This window comes from Necator americanus, chromosome V, assembly GCF_031761385.1.
Source record: "Necator americanus strain Aroian chromosome V, whole genome shotgun sequence".
Taxonomy (NCBI): Eukaryota; Metazoa; Nematoda; class Chromadorea; order Rhabditida; family Ancylostomatidae; genus Necator; species Necator americanus.
The window spans coordinates 21,914,190-21,935,084 of record NC_087375.1 but is presented as its reverse complement, the minus strand read 5'-3'; the positions used below and the strand labels follow the sequence as shown (position 1 = coordinate 21,935,084).

Below are 20,895 nucleotides of genomic sequence, written 5' to 3'. Positions count from 1 at the left end.
CTTTCTCTTTCCATAGATATAATCAATAATGTTGACTAGAGTAGCGTTGTAATGGTGGGTGTCTTAGCTTTGAGATGGTTGAGCTCCGGTGGTAATCACTTTGCTGCTCGGTTCGTTCTCTCCACGCCATGCCTTCAGTTTGAGGAATGTTTCGATACCGAAGATAATTGTCAAAGCGACGCAAATTATCTAAAAACGAAATAAAGTTTGGGCCATAAGAAATGATGGCAAAATCAAGGGAGCTTACCGCTGTCATTATAGCGGCTCCTCTCCCGTCGGTACCCCAGCTTGCTGATAAATGCACCATCAGCCATATAGAAATGAAGTAGAACAAGGTGTTAATTCCATAAAATATCAGTTCCTGAACTGCTTAACCTCATTTGAAGGAAGAATGTTTACACGTTAAGGTAATAGCTGGAAATTCATTGACTCGCTGCAAAAACTTCGTGGCGTTCTCGCAAACATACAAGCAAATCCTACGTCCTTTAAAACGCGCTCAGTTCGAGGTCATGAAGTGTCGTTAAAAAACGGCCGCTGGGTCACATCTACGGTTTGTTTCCGAATATGCTGGTGGGAATCCTGCCATCACTTTAGAGCACACTAAGGACCCCGTTTTGATTGGTTTCAGCTAGTCACATTTAGGGAGGAAATATTGGAAAGCTTCTTTTTCAGTGGAGTAGTAGTGATTCATGCTGTGGAAACTTCCAGTGAATTTTGTTATCCTGATGAAATGGTGTGATAAACCTTGCACTGTTTGTTTTGCACACAATCTTAGCACGATCATGCGTGCTGTACGAATGGTCAAGGCATTCAGATCCATAACCCGACTGTTTAAGAAATGTTTTGATCAAACAGTGTCTTCTGATACCTTCAAAAATTAAATAAGAAGAGTGTAATAGGTCTGTCAATTTTTGAGCGAATAGTTTTATGTAAAGAATAACGAACCAGTACGATCAAACCCTCTCGAGTTGGTTCCTCACGAATGGTTAGATGCGGAAAGCATACATATCCTGCAAGCAGAGCACACACGACGATAAGAGTTTCGAAGGTTATGTGTTCTGTCCATGCTGCTGTTGTAGATCTTCTGTCAGCACAAATGGCCAGAACAAAGGCCACAAAAGCGAGGATCTGAAAAAGAGTCCATGAAATTTTCCATTTCTCTCAAGATACGTGAGAAACATGCTTTCTGGTGACTGTCAATATGTGTTGTGCTGTAAGAAGTGAGGGTTACAAAGTGGTTGTTGTTTCGCTTGGTATTTGTTTTCGCGCGTTAAACTTCCGCTCTGTCGAGTGAAGGAGCTAGTTATTTGACTGTGCAGTAAACATTAACCGCTTAACAAATGTTACGTGATCGATAATAGCTGCGGAGAACTCTCATTGAGCAGCGAAATGAAGACAGCTGCGGAAACCCACAATTTCGGCAAGTTTGAGCACACCAGGAATAGTAGCGAGAAAGCCGGTGTTGAGTTGACCCTGCCTGTTGTCGGGAATAATCTGGATTTTGCTGGTCATATGGAACTGGAGCTTCTTTTTCTCCTTTTGAACTGGGCTAAATGATATGTTGTGTCGTTTTATTACGAAACAAAACACGAATTCGATTCCTGCGGACAGGGTATTGCGAATCATTTTAAACCACAGGCTCGTTTTGGACTGACCTTGCCTGTGCGGGTTTAGCAAAGTCGTCTGTGTGTTGTATTTCTTTTGCGGGTCCCAAATCGACCGGTGTCGTAGCAGGCTGGTCTTCAGGTCGTAACATCTGAAAGTGTGTATTTTTGATGGGCATCGACTATGCTGTTTATAATCGCTGAACGACTTGAAGAAAAACTGAAAAAAACTGAACTTAATTTAATTAAGATTTTGGACTTCGAAGAGTTAACTCGAGAAGATGTGGTTTACAGGAAACTGGTGACACAATAAGATTTGAGATTGCATCTACATAGGAACGTGCTGTGGATGTTGTTGACTATGCGTGACCCACAAATAACTAGGAACAGAGGAGAAATGCCTATTGAAAGCGAGCAAAAGGATGCTTTGTTTTGCTGCCACCTGTTACCCACCTACTCGTTTGATAGGGTGTGGCTATCAAAAAAAGAAAAAAGGTACATCCATGGAATACGTTCGCAGACAGAAATGCCAGTCAAGACTTGTAGAGGTAAATATTTTTTTGTGTGTTTGAGTAAAAGATCGATAGAACGGGAGTTGCAACCAATCGATACACTTTGTTGAAGATTAGTGAAAAAAATGACCTACCCGGCATTTTAAGCAGTTTAATGGTGGACTAAATCTGCGCCAATTAATTTTTGTCATAACAATTAACGGGTAATATTTTGCAGAAATTTCAATCTTGTTTAGATTGCCAAAATGTTCAAACCACCTAAGAAGGATCATTTGCTGGCGAAATGGCGAACAATTGATTTTGATGTATGCTTTTTTGAGTCAAAGTGACAGTGAACTTGCGTTGTATATATGCTCTATCTAGAAGTTTGACGATGAGAATTAGGCAAAAAATATCGATAAGTAAAAATTTCTAGAGAAGCAAGAGTGGAAAAATCGTCCTCAAATTCGCTGCCAAAGTTGACACCTCATATTCTTGTCTGTTCTTGTCGTGACAATTAAAGGCGACGATTTTGCAGAATATTCAATCTTGTTCAAACTTCAAAAATGTTCAAACGGCCTAAGCTGGCAAAGTTGTGGTGAACGAGGTACGCTGACAACGCAAGAATCTGTGATTAGTGGCTTGGAAATCAAGAGCGCTACGACATTGAAAACAACCACTTTATACTCTTGTAGGACTTTTTTAGTTTTTCAGACAGAATTGGAGGATATGAGCATCTTAATCAGGTAGATCTGCAGGGTTTCTGTTCGAGTATAGAAACTCGGGAAGCAGTGTCTTCGGGAATTAGTCAGAGGTGAAATATGTCGACTGATGAATGAGGCGAACTCTTCGGCGAGGCGGCGGTGCGGATGCCCTTGAACCCGCGACAGGCCGCTGAGGCGCCGGCCAACCAACGGTCTTTTACCGCGGCGTCGCTGAGGCGCAGCATCGGTGTGACGTTTACTTTCTTCCTATCTATCTCTCAAATAAATGCTACGGGGCGTCTCCGTCAAATCGATGTTCGCGCACACGCATCGATGTATGACCGTTCTTTTTTGAAGAAGAAGAAGAAGAACAGTTATGCGAACACTTCGAGCAATATAATAAGAATACAGGCGGACCAGTGTGTGGAACAGGGTGAAAGCAAAAACGTCCGATCATTTAATGGCAGGCCAACAACAGCGAGGGAATTTGGGCGATCGGGTGCGTCAAATACATCCGGTTAGGCATGTGCAGTTGTACTAAGGCTACAACAAGGCCGAAACTCATATAAGTGGAAATACGCGAGTAGGATGAGGCGAAAACTGGTTAGAGCACAAGTTTTACGTCGTAGTTGTCATTAAAGAGAAGATAAACGGCGTCTTCCCTTTCCCTAAGAAAGCTGGTCCCAACTATATGATTTTTATAATGCTGGAACCACTGGTAAACGCTCGAAAATTTTGGAGGCTGAAAGGAATTTCATATGCATGGAGTTTTGAAGAGCCTTTTCCGAATAAGATGGGAAGAATGAGCGAAAGTTTGAAACTTTGAGACAAAGGGCATGATTACACTTTGAGACTACTGGGGATGGGAGCAACAAATTCCACCTAAATTGTCTCATTCAGGACCAGATTGTTCTAGGAGCCGGGAATTCTAAGCTGAAAACCGTTTGTTGTCAACATTAGATGTCCTTGTCCTGAGAGAATTCCTCATCATTATTTTTTGTCTTAATATTGGCCAACGAGCAACAAATTTACAGTTAATTGATTTCTTTCGCGCAATTTTTGAATTAAAGGATAAGACACGTTGGAGTAAACTGGTACCTGTGTATCCGTTCTACATTTCAAAAATACAGAAACGTCTGTGAACGCTTATGACCAAGGCAGCCAGCGTCAAATGAAGGAAACGACGGAATGAGTGGTTGCTTACCAGTTGCGTCTCGACGGTGCCGTCTGCTTGCCGTACTGACACAGTCTCCGCGCCTCGACTGTTCATATGGTGACGGAGATGTTTTTTCACAGTAGGGATAAAACGACCTAGAACATCAGAATGTTAACGATTTGGATGAGCGTATTCTCATTTTAACTGCTCGATTTAGTTGAGAAATTGATTTTACGGCAACGTAGTAGGGTTTATCAACGGGAAACTGTTTTAAATGTGTGGTGATAGTAGTGGAAACGGAAACGATAGTGCTGATTTTTTTTAGTTGTGTCGCGTCTTATCATGGAGGTCAACATTAAAAACATCTATATAAGAGTAATTCAACAGTTCATCGTAGGCTTCAAAAGTCTTGCTAGAGGGAACAAACAGCTCTATACAGGTTTATGAGTAAATTCATATCGTGAAACACTTTGAATTTCTTTTTTTTTAATGCTCTTAATTGAACATTATATGCATTTAGGGCAGAGGTAGTATTTTGACAATCAATCAGAGAAACAGTCATTGGAAACTATTGCAGAACAATATAAAACCTGTTGGACAGTCAGCGTCAATAAGTTTTACTTTCTTCTAGATACAAAAAAGTCTTGATTTGTTTTAGAAATGGTATAAGTTGAAGAGATTTCGCAGTGGGGACTGCTCTTATTTTTTGTTCAATACTTCAATTTTTCTACAAAAAGAAATAAACCTTTATAATGGAACCAGAAATTTGCTTGGTAAAATGTAGAAGGTGAATTGCTTTCAGCGCTTGAAGACAGTGCACTGAAGAAATGCGTGATTCAGTTCTATCGACGTTTCTATCGTTTGATTAGCTGTCACTACAGTTCTTTTTCCAAAGTGTAGATGAAGAAAAAAACTAATATCATAATAAACAACATGAAACAACATGAAAGCATAGTCTAGTGACTATTTTGATGAGAATTCAAGCATTCAGTTTACGCGAACGCTAACTTGTTGCAAACTATGCGGGAGCCTGTCGGCAGCATGTGTAGAGAGCTTCGCCGTTGTCGCAACGCTTTGGCAAACATATTGAATAGATCATTCGTTTGCTGGCATTGTTACAACATTTGTGCGATTACGTAGCAGTTTGTAAGTGCAAAACCCTTGGTGTTTTCGGTGTATTTCAATTGAAGGAAAGTTGAGGAATCAAAGATACTAGATGGAAATTTGGTGTGAATTTGATTATTGATGTGCACAAAGTTTGTCTGAAAAGCCTTTTTTTTCTTCAATGATTAACATGGCGACGCACGAGTCATAACACGGTAAAATGGTAGTGAAAACTGCATGATGAATCCTGAAGATTGCTTCTAAGTTCTGAGGGCGTCAATTGTCTGATAATTCATAATGTTTCTTTCTGCGTAATATTTCGTGTACTCTGTCTGTTAGGTGGTGACAGTAGTACTTTCTGAGAGGGTCAGGAAAATCTTTGCAATCGAGGAATATTTCTGATGAGGGAGCGAAAAATTGCTTTGGAAAAAAGTTGTATTTGTCGTATTTCTTCTTGTTTTGTGAGCTAAACGCCGGATAAATCGGGGTGACTACAAACAAAAACAATACAATTTTAAACAGTTGTTGAGGTCTTCGTCGATCTGTTCGCTTGTTTTCTATTTTTGTTGCGTTCTGAACAAAACCATAGAACGAAACATTATTCATCTGAGAAAATGTAGACTGCGATAGAACGTTTGGCTTCCTTGTTCCTTCTTCACATGTTTTCATCGCTGAAAATTCTCTTCCATCAGTTCTGTTTCTATCAGTGATGAGAAAATCCAGCCTAAACAGAACTTCTGAAAGAACACTTTAGCGATATTCGAGCGAGTATCCTCTAAGATTTGAAAAATCGAAGTCTATATCAGTCATCATTTGTTGAGTTATCTCACAAAATATGCATTCGAAGAAAATGCTGACGCATGTTTTGCACTCAAAATGTGTTAGTGCCATAATTAGTTCCTCTGCATGCTTTGGAAAATTTCGGGGTTTTTTTTGGCTACTTACAGTAAAAGTTCCCTCTCAACTCTGTAAAATTGGTGAAAATTCAAATTTATCTATTTTCTACGTCTGGATACTAAGCTCTACGATTCCACAATTTATGCGCCATATTCTTTAAAACAAAAATCCTATGGGTTTGAAGTATTTAACCAGAGAGCACGGTATTATTATCCCTGCAACATATTTTGATAGGAAGAGGAGATATAGTGCTTGCTTGAGGTTTCTGGAATGAACAATACGTATAGTAGCTTTACGTTCATAACTGATTGTATAACTGTACAATGACGAAGAAAGGTTCTCTTCTGAAGTTTTCGTTTGAGTGATATTCTAAGTATAGTCAGAGAACTTCAAAGGAAGCTGTGGTCATCGCTATGGGATTATGACTCGGTTAGATCGACTCTAGTTAAAATGCTAAACGGATGTTTTGTTTGCTTCCGATATCCTGGACAATGTCTAGGAAACAGTTTTTCGTGGTTTTGAAGGTGCGAATTGCAGTACCCATCGTTACTATGGTACAAGAGCACATAAACGATAGGCAGTAAACTTGCCGGAAATACTGTCGATGAAATAAGGTTCTAATTGAGCGGGAAGCTGGAACATGCACTACGACAGGCGCTATGAACGAACGACGCGTAAAAGGCGCGTTGACGACATATGTGGCATGTGTGTGTAATAATTGTTGGCGTACTTGATGTTCTAATTGAAAATCATTTCTGAAAGGAGTGGATATATAGGTGTGCCACTATTCGTGGTTGGTTACTGCATCATGATATCGCGGCGAGCAGTTGACTCGTCCTTTTTTCCGCCTGCACATCACTTTGCTTTCGTTTTCGTGTTCGTCTACTTCCTAGACACATGTCTTTTAGTAGCTGAGCAACTGATGCATGAGCCTATGTCACTTCACTTTACACATTACTGCTGAAGAATATCCGAAGCTACCGCATAACACTTTATGGTTTTCTATGAAATATGATACTTCTGAGCGTTTTTCAGGAAATTGCTGAACAGACAGGAGATCATGAAGCAGTGCGACGTTTGCAGCGTGAACTGGAGGAGTTGGATTCGAGGGCAGAGCGGGCGGTTAGTTCCCTGGGTCATCTTATGCTGGTTCATAATGGTTATTCCTATCATTATTTCATAACAAATGTCGAAGGGTCAGCTGTGTTTATCATTGCAATTCATGGAATGGAAACAGTTTCACTGAAATAGAACATAACAAACCATCCAACTCTATTTGGGTCCAGCATTGTCGATCGTTTTTTTGAAAGCTTTTTTTTTGTTTGGTTACCAGATTAGAGCTGGATGAGGCTCAAAACCAGATATAACACACTGTAGTGGCTCTGGAATTTTGCAAAGAATGTTTGTAAAAGCGATATGCACTTTATGCTATTGGTTTTAGTGAGCGTAGACCAGATTTCTTCACTAAAAGATGATATTCTTAAAACTAAGATTCTGGCTCTTGTTCCTCTTTCGAAAGTTTTTTCCCTCACTTAAGTTACTAATCGAAACTAAGCTCTACCTTCTACTACCGTTTCCTTCCAGTCAGGCACTAAAATTGAAAATGCAATATATTACAGTTAGATCTTTTTTGTACATGTTTACATGCGTGTCATGATAACGTAACGTCTTAACGTTGAACGCTTTGTTATTAACAGTCTGTCTAGCATTGTCAGTCACGCAACGAAACGAACAGAATTGTTTCCAGAACTGATTATGGTAATACTTCTCCGCTAGTAATTGCTGGAGGATGACAGTTATTTTCGTAGTCGAGTAGTATGTGAAGGGCGTTGAAGCACGGGGTACGGATGGGACTTTCATCCAACATTAATTCGCAAAAATGATTTGGAGATAAATTTCGGCATGTAACGATGCCGAAATTTATCTCCAAATCATTTTACGAACTTTAAGGTTTTTAAAAACAGATGGAATATTTGCCACTTTTCTGGCCAAGCTAAACAAGGATTCTTGATCGCTATTCGTATATGAATCCTTGTTCTCCTTGTTGCTTACTCATGTGCTTACAAAGGTGTTCATAAGGGCATTATATCACGAATCTGATGTGATGAAGGAATCCGCTTGATAATCTAGAGTTAGGGTTGTAGATTGCAGGATCAGGGGTGGTTCTGCTCATTTCTTACTGGCGTGGAAGACGAACTTTTTTTTTAAGACGATTTCAGTTGCTACGCGCCATCCTTGTGCACATGCCCCATCCAAGTGCCATTGGTCGAAGTTAATTGAAAGTAACCAAACACTTCGTCGAAACCAATGAAGCTGCTGAGGGAACTGGAACGTGTGCATTGAGGAGCTTTCTAATCTGCCTCCCAATAACCAGCGTGGTTCCCACATCGTTTCTTACGACGATCAGAGAGAGATGAGCGGAGCCACCTCTGATCGTGCAATTTACAACCTCATCTCTAGCTTTTTTCTTCCCTCACAACGTCAGATTCGTGGTACGCTGCCTTAAATGGTAAATGTATATTCGCTAGATACGAATACACATTTTATCAGATGTATCTTCTTTCTTGTGACGACTTCTATCATTATGTTACGTAGTGTTACAAATAGTGCTTGCAACTGCTTTGCTCAAGCTTACTCATTTCTGTAGTACTTCATCGTCAGTGCTCAGAAACTCGATACAAATGTCTCAGAAGGTGTGATTTCACAAACAAACTGTTGATCTGTTTGATGTTTTGCTTTCGTAATTGTTGAAGACTAACAGATACTGTTCTAGAAACCTTATAATTTTACCAGAGGAAGTCGTTTCTTCTAAAACAAAAATGGTATGTAGAATAAAACGCGAAACCCCTCACAATTGTAGAATCCTCAATATGAAAGAAACGTAAAAATGCAAACATACAGAACAAAGTCTGACAGCGTTATTCTTCGATAAACATTTTCTCCCGTAACAGCTGTGTGAAAATGTCACGAAGGTGCTCTCGTTCTCTGAGATATTCGTTCGGTACGTTTGACGGGTTTTATATCCATTTTTTTTTTGGCTTGTGGAACAAAGCAGCCCTGCAAGAGTGGACCAAATGTTTCACTGGCGACGCTATGGAAACCAAATAGACAGTGCAACGAAACTCATCTCGACGTTTTTTATTCTATTTGTTATATTTTTTATATTTTACCGAAAAACCTATTTGAGGGATATCGATAGCTCACCGAAGAATAAAGTTGTTAAGATGATGAATGGGCATGGTGAAACAAGTTGCATCTAAGATGAAGGAACTTCACTTTGAGGAAGTAACCAACATTTTGGATTTCATTTCTTGTTGGACCAGCTAACGCCGGTGTTTCTTTTTTGTTTATTCCAAAATTGACCAGCCAACAGCTACATCACAAATGAAGTGCGTCATTTTGAATTGCTTTTTTGACAAACGCTCTCAACGGCGTGAAGCTTTCTGATTTATAATAGGTGATTTGTTTGATGCAGTGAATAGTGGAAATAAGTTGGGAAAAGTGCTCTATGTTGCATTTTGTCGACTTAACATTACAATGAAAGATATGTTTCAGGATAAGAAACGATGTGCGGATATATCAGCAATTAACTGGATTAATCAGCGCAATCGTAACAAGATGAAGGAACAGTTCCTCAGCGACAAGGTTGAGTTCGATATGGGTCATCAGGATGATCCATTCACTAGGAAGAAGGAAAGGATGAAGGTGTGTTAGCAACTGAGCGAAATTTGTTACCACTATGGTTAAATCACATGGAGAAACTAAGAGTTAGCTTGTTACTTTACTGACTTCTTTGGAAAATTAGATTTCAAAAGTAGTATGAGGACTGCTTGTATTTGAATTATAAATCAATTAATTAACAATAATAATCAAGTAAATTACTGGTATGCGACCAATATCTGCGTTATTTTTGTCCGTAGACTGTTTTCTTTTTTAAATTTCGGAATATCCTTTTTCAAGCCCTTTAAGTGCATATTAAGTATTAGTTATACTCACTAATCTACGAAGTTCTCGTAGAACTGTGTGCTGTCCTTACTGAATCGTCTCATTTTCTTCCTGAAAATATCAATGTTGAGAAAGTATTGCAGGTGGTTTCTGGCAGCAAAGGAGCTTTGCTAGTGGAGAATGCTGGCACATCTAGTGAGTCCTCTTCTTTCTTTGTCCTTTCCTGCCATTCAAACGTCTGTTCTGATACAGCCAAATCATGTTGTCGCACTGCTTACAAACACGTTTCAACGAAGTCTGAAAAAATAAACTTTTTGGAAGAAGCTTCACAGTTTTTAACTTTTCAGACAAAAGACCCCAGTTTTCACTCGCTCCTACTGCTGTTGCGCCGCGGAAATGTCGAAAATGTTTGTCCGAATATTGTTTGGTTTTTAATCTGAATACATGACTTCCATGTTTCCGATTTTCATGGAGCAAAAATAGCAAAGTGTCATTTTTCTATGCTCACTCTTCTGGCATAGTGCACGCACTGCTAATTTTTTTCCTCTGAATATCAGAAGCACTTTTTCGTGTACTGCAAAAGAAGGTCCGTTGACTACTTTTCAGCCCCAACCTCTTCCACATTTGCATCGTCTTCTACATCTACTAGCAATCGACAGCCGGTGCAATCGAAAAGTGCCAGCAATTTATTTGATCTGCACAGTAGCATCAGCAAAATCGAGCTTGATATAGATCTCGGTGGGCAACTTCTGTGTTAATTCATATCGTTAGTTTTGTTTCGTCCTGTGTAAATCCAGTATTTTCTTTTGAAGGAAAACTAGCTCGACCAGCAACAAGCACGCGACTTGAAGACTCGCTACATTTGCCGTCCCCTCGTCCTGCAGCACCACCGCCCACTTCAGGGTCGAGGTGGGTAACCTTCTAATTTTCATCCAATTTTTTAGTGTTTAGAATTACCTACCTTTCTATTTTGCTCACTACTGATTTTCTTCCAAAATTTGCTCTATTTGATTTCACAAGTTTGATTTCTCACTTGTTTTAAGTGATGCAATCTTAACTTTACAGCTAATTGGAGCGCAGAGTCAAAATTGTTAACAATGCCTTATTTCGGCTAACGTTTTCCCTTTCTTCAGAGCTTGGAAGTCATATCCAATGTGTCCTACCATTGCTACTACCATACGTATACCCATACCTCATCACAAAATGATTTACCATTCAAGAAGAAAGTAGACTTGGAACAAGAGTTATAGTCGGATCGAAACGACATGAATAACGAGTGTAGTTGCGGTGCATTTGCGCGCTCGAAGCGGTGTGGTGGAGGCTGCAGTTGAAACCGAGGTTGGGCCGTCGCAAAGTGCAGCGATGGGTGGTGCCAGCAAGGGTTTCACCGCGCTCCTAGCCCCCACGCTCCACCGAAGCGCCTAGAGAAAAGCTGCTTACTCAACTGCGCACGTGCTTCATGTCGTTTCGACCCTGCTATAACATCAGTTTAGGCATACAATCTGGGTGCTATCGGACCACCGTGTAGCATAATTGTTCCAACAGCAGCTTGCGGACCGTGGCCATCTGATCCACATCTGTCGTCAAAAATCAAATTTATTGTATTGTTTTGGGCAAAAGTTTTTGGACATATTCTCGAGTGAACAATTTTATTGCGTATAGAAAGTAGAGGAGATCAAATGTATTTACCATTATAGTCGACCACCTTGGTTTCGTTCTTCTTGCAGTTGACTACGTAAATTCTTTCTCAAACACTTCTCCTGTTTGGAATCACAAGTCCTGATACATACTGAATTGTACCTGAACCTCGTCTCCGCCGTCATAAAAGTGCACTTCTTCAGCGTTAAAGCTTTAGCGTTTTTAAACGTAACTGTTTCGTAAAGCTTCGTAGTCCGAGGTTCAAAATGAACACATTCATGTTGGATGAGGTTTCTGCATTCTTCGTTTTTCAGTCTTCTATGTCGGTTTTCGGTAGAGGAGGAGCTCCTCGTTTTCTTTTGATGGAACCATCTATATCTTGGAGCAGAGATGAATGGACCCTGGTGGGAGTCGAATGCGAGGTACCAAACAGCTTCTAGATTTTCGAAGTCCCGGCTGAGTGTCGTCGAGCTGTAAAGTTGGAGATTCTACATCTGCTTGCGCTACTCTTCCGACGTCAAAGCGGATTACACTTGTCATGTTAATGTGATGGTGCATGATGAGGTTCCTTGAACTAACTGATGATAAGGCCCATTTGTTCGTATAAGTTGACCATGCGGTTACCGTTTTCCGAGATGTGCTCAGCTGGTAACACCAGTGTTCTCTCACATCGAATTGCTCAAGTCCGTTCTTCGCTTTTTCCTCGATTTCGACTATGGTCACCTATTGGGTAGGGTTCATAGACATCAACGCATTGAATCACCTTAAAAGGCGTCCCTATTTTTGTTTTCGGCGAATTCTGTGGCTATTGGGCATTTCGATCCACAGTTAGCATTCTCTGCAATTCCTCATTCACGAAGAGGACATTTAGACATTTTGACCAGGTTGTAGTAGTCGTTTCTCGTGGCTATCGCGCAGCCTCCTATCTTCTTCCCATAAGCATGGCTGCAGTAGATGTAGTCTGCGGCACTGATGACGGGTCAAACGAATATGGGTGCTTCCTGTAGTGCATCAAACGGAACACAGAATCGTAGAAATTTGAGCAGGAGACCTCGCTGGATTTCGCTCATCAGTGTATGAAAATTCAGCTATACGAAATGGATGGCTCTTACCAAAGATTTCATGCTCCCCTTAGCGGACTTTCAGGCTATGTATTTTGGCTGTGTGCTATACGATAACGTCTTTTTGCAATGTATGATAACGTCGCGCCATAAAACTGTGCAAGCTCGCACGCCTCCAAATCCATCAGTGGGCGGATGTCGTGCAGTCGGTTAGATGTTCGACTGTGACTGCATTATCTATCGATGGTTCGAAACCGACCTTGTGTTAGTCAAACTTTTTATTCTCCCCGAAAACGGTAAATTGATCAAAGCTTGCACCGCAAGCAATTCAATTCTAAGGGTGAACACATTTTCTCAAACCTTAAACAATTCAAAGTTGAAGTAGAAAGCGGAAACGCATCCCCATGGGAGTTGATTAACGCCGTGCACTTTATTTTTTTTTTTTAATCAAAGCTCTCAAAACGTGGTGCAGAACGAGTGAAAATGTAACTAACAGTAACTGTAGCCGCTTGCTGTTTCAGTTATCATGTTACTGTCTTCAGTAACCAGAAGTGTATCACTTTTCTTTCATTACTAATGACTAAATAATTCAAGCTCTAATGTCAGATGAGTTGGAGATCCTCAACGTTTCGCTAGTAACTAGTACCTTTTCACGTTGTTGCTTCTCTGCTTTTTTTTTTGTGAGAAGCTCGTGCACATCTTTATTTGAACAAAGTTAACCTCCCTCATTGAGATCATGTTAAAGTGATTTTGCGACGTGCAATAAGATAAAAACGTACATAGTAATGTTGGTTTCCTTCTTCTGCAGTTCCTGCACGTTTCTTTGAATCTCTAGGACGTATAAACTTTGCTCTTCCAGATGTAACATACCCTATATAGCTAGAGAAGTGCACTATCGGCAGATGCATTGTTTACGTTCGATATAGTGTGTTAGTAAAACACTTTTATTTCAGACCACTGTCACTGGAAGATTACCGACGTCGCAAGGCGGCTGCAGCTCATGCGCAGTAGTTCATCTTGAAAAGTTTTCTATTGGTTCTGCTCGATTATGTGTATTTGTGCCCTTTAGTATGCTCGTTTAACTGGTCTTAATCTTTCATCATTATGGCTATTTTAAAAAAATATTTTAGAATATCTTCTTGGTTCATCGTGTGTGCTATGTGTGCTTCATGCGTTTATTGTGTGTTTGTGTTCGTTCTTTTGCAATAGGAAGAACCATGTAGTGTAAAGTTCTGAATTTCCGTACAGCAACGCTATCGATTAGACACATTAATCGATCAGTTGTTTCGTATGTTTGTCCTTAATTATCAGGTGAAGTAAAAAGTTCTGAGCGTTTTTCGCTTTATTTCGACGATGAAATGAACGTAGTTAGGACCAACCGATTTAGATCAAATACGCGCCGTTGATGGCAGTTTCATAATTCCGCGGTTGAAAAAGTCCTCGTCCGTATTTAGAAAAATACTTGACCGCCTCATTTTCACAAGCCTCTCTTGACGCAAGTTTTGTACCATCAAGAAAATCTGCAAATGCTTGATAAGGTGATAGTCGCTTTGGTGTCAGGTGTGGCCTATATAGTGGGTACGGTAGAAACATACATGCAAGCTGTCGGAGCTTCTGACGTGTCGTTAAAGATGTCTGTGTAGTTGCGTTATCCTAATGGAACCCTACACCATTCTTATTGGTCGATTCTGGTCGATTGCTCGCTTCAATCTGGTCGGTTGCTGACAGCAGGGGTTCGAATTGAGTTGGCGCGATGGGAGGAGCTCATAGTGAATCATTCCAATCCCACCAAACACAGCAAAACCTTCTTGGCCACTAGCCCGGGCTTGGAGATCGTTTGGGCTGGCTCACTGCGATTGGACCATGATCTTTTTCGCTTTTTGTTCTCGTGTTGTCACTTTGAGATCGTCGTAAAGTATGACCCCATCGCCCCCCCCCCCCCCTCCCCTCCCCTCCCCTGTGATTTTTACATCGTCAAATATGCCTCACTAAAGACATCTAGCGAGAACGCTTAGAACTTTTTACTTCACCTGATATTTGTGGCGTTCAGTAAAGAATGTGCCGGTGCGTTTTTGGCGTTTGTTTAGCAGACACGCTCACCAGAATCTAGACTGTTGAAGTGTTTCGGTTTGACCTGTTTTGCCAGATAGTTTAGGCGTACTCCGTTATTTGAACACAAGTGGGTTCGGGATTTCTAGATTTCAATTGCAATTATTCTTCAGGAAAACCAATCATTGGCTAGCATATCCTGTGGTGGTGTGGTCATAGAAAGAATAATCTTCCTTTGATCTCATCTCAACGACCAAGCCTCTGTTTACTTCCACTTTGAGCTATCAACGTATGTTGATCGTCATCTTTAGCCAATTGAAAGGATTGCGTTGGAGAAAGAAGAAGATGCAAAAGCCCATTGCATTTGCTTTTGACCTGAGAAATCATCACGTTCAGCGCTGACGTCTCAAACGTCTTAACTCAAGAAAAAGACTCGAGAAATGTCTTTAGATTTTAAATAATAGTTTTAATTAATAAATAAACTTTTAGATTTTAAATCGAATTTTCAAGAAAAAAGCAATGGTGCATTCAAATTATTTGTTTTCTTCCTGTTCTTGTAAAACAATTAGCACAGAATGGTGGTTTAAGAATGACGTGATCGTTATCATTTGACGCTGATAAAGGTAAGGTTCTATGAAAGATCATGTGAACTGTTTGCTACTGTTTAAAGGCATCACCCACGAATCTGTGGTGGTGCGCGTTCCAGGTAGGTTATGCCTACACGGAGTCGTAGATTATGGGGAGGGTAGTTCCGTCCATTTCTTCCTAATTGCCGTAAAAAACGGCCCGGAAGATGCAGTTTCGAGCGTTCTGGGGCGCTATTTTCGACAATGAGTTTGATTGGAGCGCGCTACCCTTGTGCACGCGCTGCATCTTTCGGGCCGTTTTTTACGGCAATTGGAAAGAAATAAATGGAATCACCTTTCTCCTCATAATCTACGACCCTGTGCAGGCATAACCCTCTTGAAACCCGCTCCACCCCAGATTCGTGGGGTGATGCTTTTAATCAACCGTTTGCATACGTGTTTCATGTTTTTGAAGAAAACTTGTTACCAGACAAACACACAAAGACAAACGCGTAAGAAAATAGATTTGCCGAGGAGCACATGGCAATTAAGAGTAACGCGTGGAGTTATCACGGCTATGGAATTTTTTTCAACGTCTCATGTACTTTCTGCAAATGTACATGGAGTTATTGCGCGATACTACTGCACCGCGGGACACCAGTTCGACAGCGGAAAAATAGGGTGGGATCTCTCCAACGCTATTTTACCGCTCTTTGGCGCCCTAAGCATCAATCTCGCATCATGAGATCCGCCTCATCTCTTTTTCTTTCTGGCGCGGTCGCACCAATTTGACGCCTTCCGGCTGAAGCCGAACTTCAGGCTTTCTGTGGTGTTCGCTTCGCTCCCTCCACTGATCAACGAAAATCAATATTAGTGCCCTTTTCCGTGAAATTAGATTTGTGTACCTCTAACAATCTTTCTTCGTCTTTTTTATTAACATTATTATTAACAAAGGCGAAAGATTTCATTGTTTTCTTTCTAAACGCGTCACTTCTAAATTTGGAGAACATTCAAACTTCAGCTTCAAACACTCTATCGATACCTTTATAATGTAGACACAATTTGAGAGTATTGCCCGAAATTTGGGTTTTCCTCCTGTATCTACCCGAGAGATATCAAAGAAAGATGTTTTAGCACAAAATGACGTGGAAGATAGTGATAAAGATAACGTTCTACGTCAGATCATGTGAACTGTTCGCTACTATTTGAGCAGTCGTTTGCATGCGTGTTTCTACTTTCTGAGGAAGGCATGTTACCAACTTGTAGCAAACGTACAGGGAATTACACGTGCTAAGGAGTCATAAAGGTGAAAAGTAATGCGCCCAATGGGCACGGCTACGAAAAGTCCCATTTACCTTTTGCGACATGCAAACAAAGATATTGCGCAACTATTTCGACGCCGTTGAACCCGTCACACTCCATTTTGTAGCTATTTGGCACCGACACCGCGGGACCTGTCACACCCCATATTGTAGCTATCTGGCGCCTGCGCACCAATCCGACGCTCCGACGCCATTGGACCCGTCGCACCCCATTTTTCGAATTTCGTGAGACACACACACACACACACACACACACACACACACACACACACACACACACACACACACACACACACACACACACACACACACACACACACACACACACACACACACACACACACACACACACACACACACACACACACACACACACACACACACACACACACACACACACACACACACACACACACACACACACACACACACACACACACACACACACACACACACACACACGCGCGTGACAGAACAAGCTCGTTATTGTATACCAGTCTGAACACGAACTTGAACGAATCTGAACCGGACTTCAGACTTTCTGTGGTTTTCGCTCTACTCGCCATCACTGATTAATGAAAATAAATTAATAATAGTGACATTTTCTGTAAATTAGAATTGTATTTTTCTAACAACGTCTTCTTCTTTTTCTTAAAGGAAATTTTGGCGAAAGATTTCATAGTTTTCTTTCTAAACGCGTCAGTTCTACATTTGGAGAACACTCACACTTCACCTTTAAGCACTCCTTCGATACCAATGTAATATAGACACGACTTGAAATCATTACTCAAAGTATAGGTTTCCCTTTTGTTTCCCCAACAGTTATTACAGAATCACTCTGAGCGTTCGGCTTAAGCCGGACTTCAGACTTTCTGTGGGGTTTCTTCGCTCGCCTTTACTGATCAACGAAAATTAATATTAGTGTTATTAGTTCTATGACATTGGACTTGTGTATCTCCAACAATCTTTCTTTCCTTTTTTATATTATAACTGAAAGCAAAAGATTTCATAGTCTTCTAAACGCGTCAGCTCTGCATTTGAAGAACATTCGAACTTCAGCTTCAAACACTCCTTATCAATATATTATAGGCAGTATCACGCGAAATATGCGTTTTCTTCCTGTTTTCTATGAACAGTTATCAAAGAATAATGTTTTGGCATAAAATGACGTGAAAGACATCATGCTTCTGATGAAGATAACGTTCCACGTCAGATCCCGTCGCAGCCCCTCCTATAGGTATCTGGCGCCGGCGGACCCGTCGCAACCCATATTGAGTGTTGTGGCGCCGGTGCACCAATCCGACTCCGGCGGACCCGTCGCACCCCATATTGAGCGTTGTGGCGCCGGTGCATCAATCCGACGCAGGCGGACCCGTCGCACCCCTTATTGAACGTTGTGGCGCCGGTGCACCAATCCGACGCCGGCGGACCCGTCGCATCCCATATTGAGCGTTGTGGCGCCGGTGCTATTTCGTGGACGCGACCCGTGTTCAAGGTTAACGCGTTCTAACGCACCTCGTATAGATAAAGACCGTTTTTTTCAGGGGCAAGGAATTGGAGAAAAATGAGCTTCATCTAATTTTAATATGCAAAATCGCCCAAATAAAAACCCCACACTTCTCATAGAAATTCTAGTTTTGAAAACAAAATTTGAAAATTTCCTATCTTCCTTGGAACGTCGATTTGAAATTTGCATATTCACTTTCATCAGTGTAACTTGTTGAATACTAGTACTTATAGGAATTAATTTTAGGTACTTCTTCTAAGTACATGTAGTGTCGTTTCACACAGAGCACACTGTGTCGTGAGTTCAGTTCCTGCTGAGTAGGCCTTCGCAGGATTTTCTCCGCCCATCCTAAAATGAGGCTTCAATTTCTCTTCCTTTTCGGGATGAGCGAAACCACCACCGGAATAGAAGTCTTAATGCTATAGTTTCCGTTAAACAGAACAGCCTTAAAGAATGATTTCGGCGGACATTTCACACATTCTCTTCGACAATCTCAGTTACCCGATTAATATCATCTCATTTGCCACATTGCCACACATGATATTGCTATGATATATGATATTTGATATGATATTATATATATTATATTATATATTATATTATATTATATTATATATTATATTATGATATTATATTATATTGATACTATATGATATTTGTCCTCACATGATCCCATGCTTTTTACGCCATCTGCCTCCTGCGTGTGAACGACTGATTACTACTCCGACATCAACATGTGACTGTTATGATTCTTTCGTGATTCAGAACATGTTATTTATGCTGCGTCTTTATACTAGCAGCAACATGAAAATCCACATCTTTATCAAATGGCAATTAAGGGTTGTACTCGATGGGAAGGTTCTTCCTGCGCACCATACCATCGCCCTGGAACCATTCTCGACGGAACTGTTTCGCAGCTCCTTCTGGAGTGTTGCACCATTCTACGGTAATACGGTCGTTGTTCGTGTCCTGAGAAAAAGACATTGAATGCACTTATATATTCATACCCGCGCTCTGGTAGACTTCACCTCACGACCGTAATCGAACACATCGCAGGAAACGGCCATGAGGGTGGCCTCCTTGGGGTCAAGAACACCGCATGCAGGGTCGACACCGAGTCTCCTCATGTTTGTCGTCTTGATAGCCCATCCAATGCGACGTCCAGATGAGTTGATGATCTTGATGTGATAGGTATGCTTGTCGTCGTACGGAGCGTTGAAGACAATCTTCGCATTAGGCTGGGTGTTGATATCACCAGGCGGAATTGAAGACATACTTCCAGTGGAGTTTCTTAACCGATTCTGGCCTTTTTATAGCCTTCGTTTTGTTTTTAAGATGATAGCGTATGACAGGAATAACATGTGTGTGATTTAAACGGTAGATATGAACGTGAAGAGTAAGTAGTAGTAGTATTCTAGTATAATGCCTAGATAGAGGTTTGTTGTCGAAAGTTCGCGATCTGGCAGGCGCTGCATCCGGCAGAAATTTGCAAAAGTTGAGTTTGCTATGCATGTGTCACATTGAGGACCAAAACTAAATTGTAGAATATTCGTGGTATATATTGTCGCAAAAAATCTCCTTGTTCAACGATATGCATGAGACGCATGAGATATGCATATGCAGAGAAAAATCGCCGCTGGCCCATCAGTACACCTGCGACAAGCTGACCTTGGGCAGCCAGAAGCGAGAAACGTTTTTTCGATGAAATAAAATAAACAAAAGCTTTTCAATCAGTCGAAAACGAGCTACGTATCTAACAACTGAGCACGACCAAGTATAGTTTGGAAATCTATCGATTTTTTTGTGCTCTTGCGTAGTTGAATCGATGTCAACGATATGCAAGGAGAGAGGGGAGTTTGAGGAATATTTATAATATTAATGCGCATACCAAGAATCTGACGTAATTAGGGAAACCGCTGGACAAACTAGAGATGGGGGGGTAGGTTGCGGAATCAGTGTGGCTCATCTCTCCCAAGAGCCGGATCCAGCCGCACCAACCAGTGAATTCTCCTCGACTGCCTATTCAAGAGAGCAATGAATACGTTGTTGAGGGGACAAGAACGCATACATAGAATAGCGTTCTAGCGTACCTCGTACGAACTAAAGCGGTTCCAGTTTATTCTAGGACGATTGGGGAAAGGTGAGCGGAACCACCCCTGATCCCACAGTCTACAAGCCCATCTCTAGCGGATTCCCTCATCAGGTCAGATTTGTTGGCAAGGTTAATGCTGGCATTGTCATTGAATTCATATGTTACAAGTGTCATGCAGTGGAGGTGAGGAAAATGTACTAACATGTGCTGAAGGTGATCAAGATGTGATGTAGTTTACACAAATCCTTGTTGCATCCTTTTTTCCAGAGCACTTCCTTCTTCAAAAAATGCGGCATCTTTTTCTCTACCTATTGGCACTCTGGAACTGAAAAGACAAATGAATGCAATGATAAACCTCGGCTTGTGCTAATCAAGCCGAGCTCAGGAAAAAAAGCATAAAAACAACAAATTAATAAAACGGAGATCTCCTTCCCAAATGATAAAAGATTTGTTATCGGCATACGCTAAAATGCCAGCTAGCATCTCCTTGCTCAGTCTTTAGCCTCAAACAGAAACCAGTGGAATCGACACAATGAGTAATCGAATCAAATCTTTGCACGGAGGCTACTCTGCGTCCTGTAGCAAGCTATCTGCGGCAAAGTTTATTCTAAATTGGTGTGGAGAAGGCCGTGATCGCTATAAACATCTTGGTATAAATATTCTTAAAGGCATCACCTCTCGAATCCGGGGCGGTGTGGTAACAGGTGGGTAATGTCTATACGGGGTCGTAGATTGTAAGAAAGGTAGTGATTCCGTCCA

At 41.1% G+C, this 20,895-nt stretch overlaps 3 protein-coding genes across 4 annotated transcripts; 1 reads left to right on the top strand and 2 right to left on the bottom strand.

Moving 5' to 3' along the window:
* Positions 1 to 63: 63 nt before the first annotated feature.
* On the bottom strand, positions 64 to 4,069 carry RB195_014809 (uncharacterized protein; the record flags this gene model as incomplete). The annotated part of the gene is made up of 6 exons (XM_064205225.1): positions 64 to 189; positions 248 to 361; positions 946 to 1,128; positions 1,414 to 1,549; positions 1,656 to 1,756; positions 4,004 to 4,069. The coding sequence occupies 6 exons, from the start codon at positions 4,067 to 4,069 to the stop codon at positions 64 to 66; spliced, it is 726 nt and encodes a 241-aa protein (XP_064061106.1).
* A 2,378-nt stretch (positions 4,070 to 6,447) lies between these two features.
* Positions 6,448 to 13,611, top strand: RB195_014808 (uncharacterized protein; the record flags this gene model as incomplete). 2 transcript variants are annotated; one of them, XM_013445119.2, is made up of 8 exons in its annotated part: positions 6,448 to 6,480; positions 6,992 to 7,078; positions 9,512 to 9,661; positions 10,045 to 10,096; positions 10,249 to 10,308; positions 10,508 to 10,639; positions 10,714 to 10,810; positions 13,554 to 13,611. In XM_013445119.2, the coding sequence occupies 8 exons, from the start codon at positions 6,448 to 6,450 to the stop codon at positions 13,609 to 13,611; spliced, it is 669 nt and encodes a 222-aa protein (XP_013300573.2). The 2 variants fall into 2 exon arrangements, with proteins under 2 accessions (XP_013300573.2, XP_064061105.1); XM_064205224.1 differs by lacking the exons at positions 6,448 to 6,480; positions 10,249 to 10,308 and having other exon boundaries at positions 6,968 to 7,078.
* Positions 13,612 to 18,878: 5,267 nt separating this feature from the next.
* RB195_014807 (uncharacterized protein) lies at positions 18,879 to 19,318 on the bottom strand (the record flags this gene model as incomplete). Its single annotated transcript, XM_064205223.1, has 2 exons — positions 18,879 to 19,013; positions 19,073 to 19,318. 2 exons carry the CDS (start codon positions 19,316 to 19,318, stop codon positions 18,879 to 18,881), a joined length of 381 nt encoding a protein of 126 aa, XP_064061104.1.
* Between the last annotated feature and the right edge of the window lie 1,577 nt (positions 19,319 to 20,895).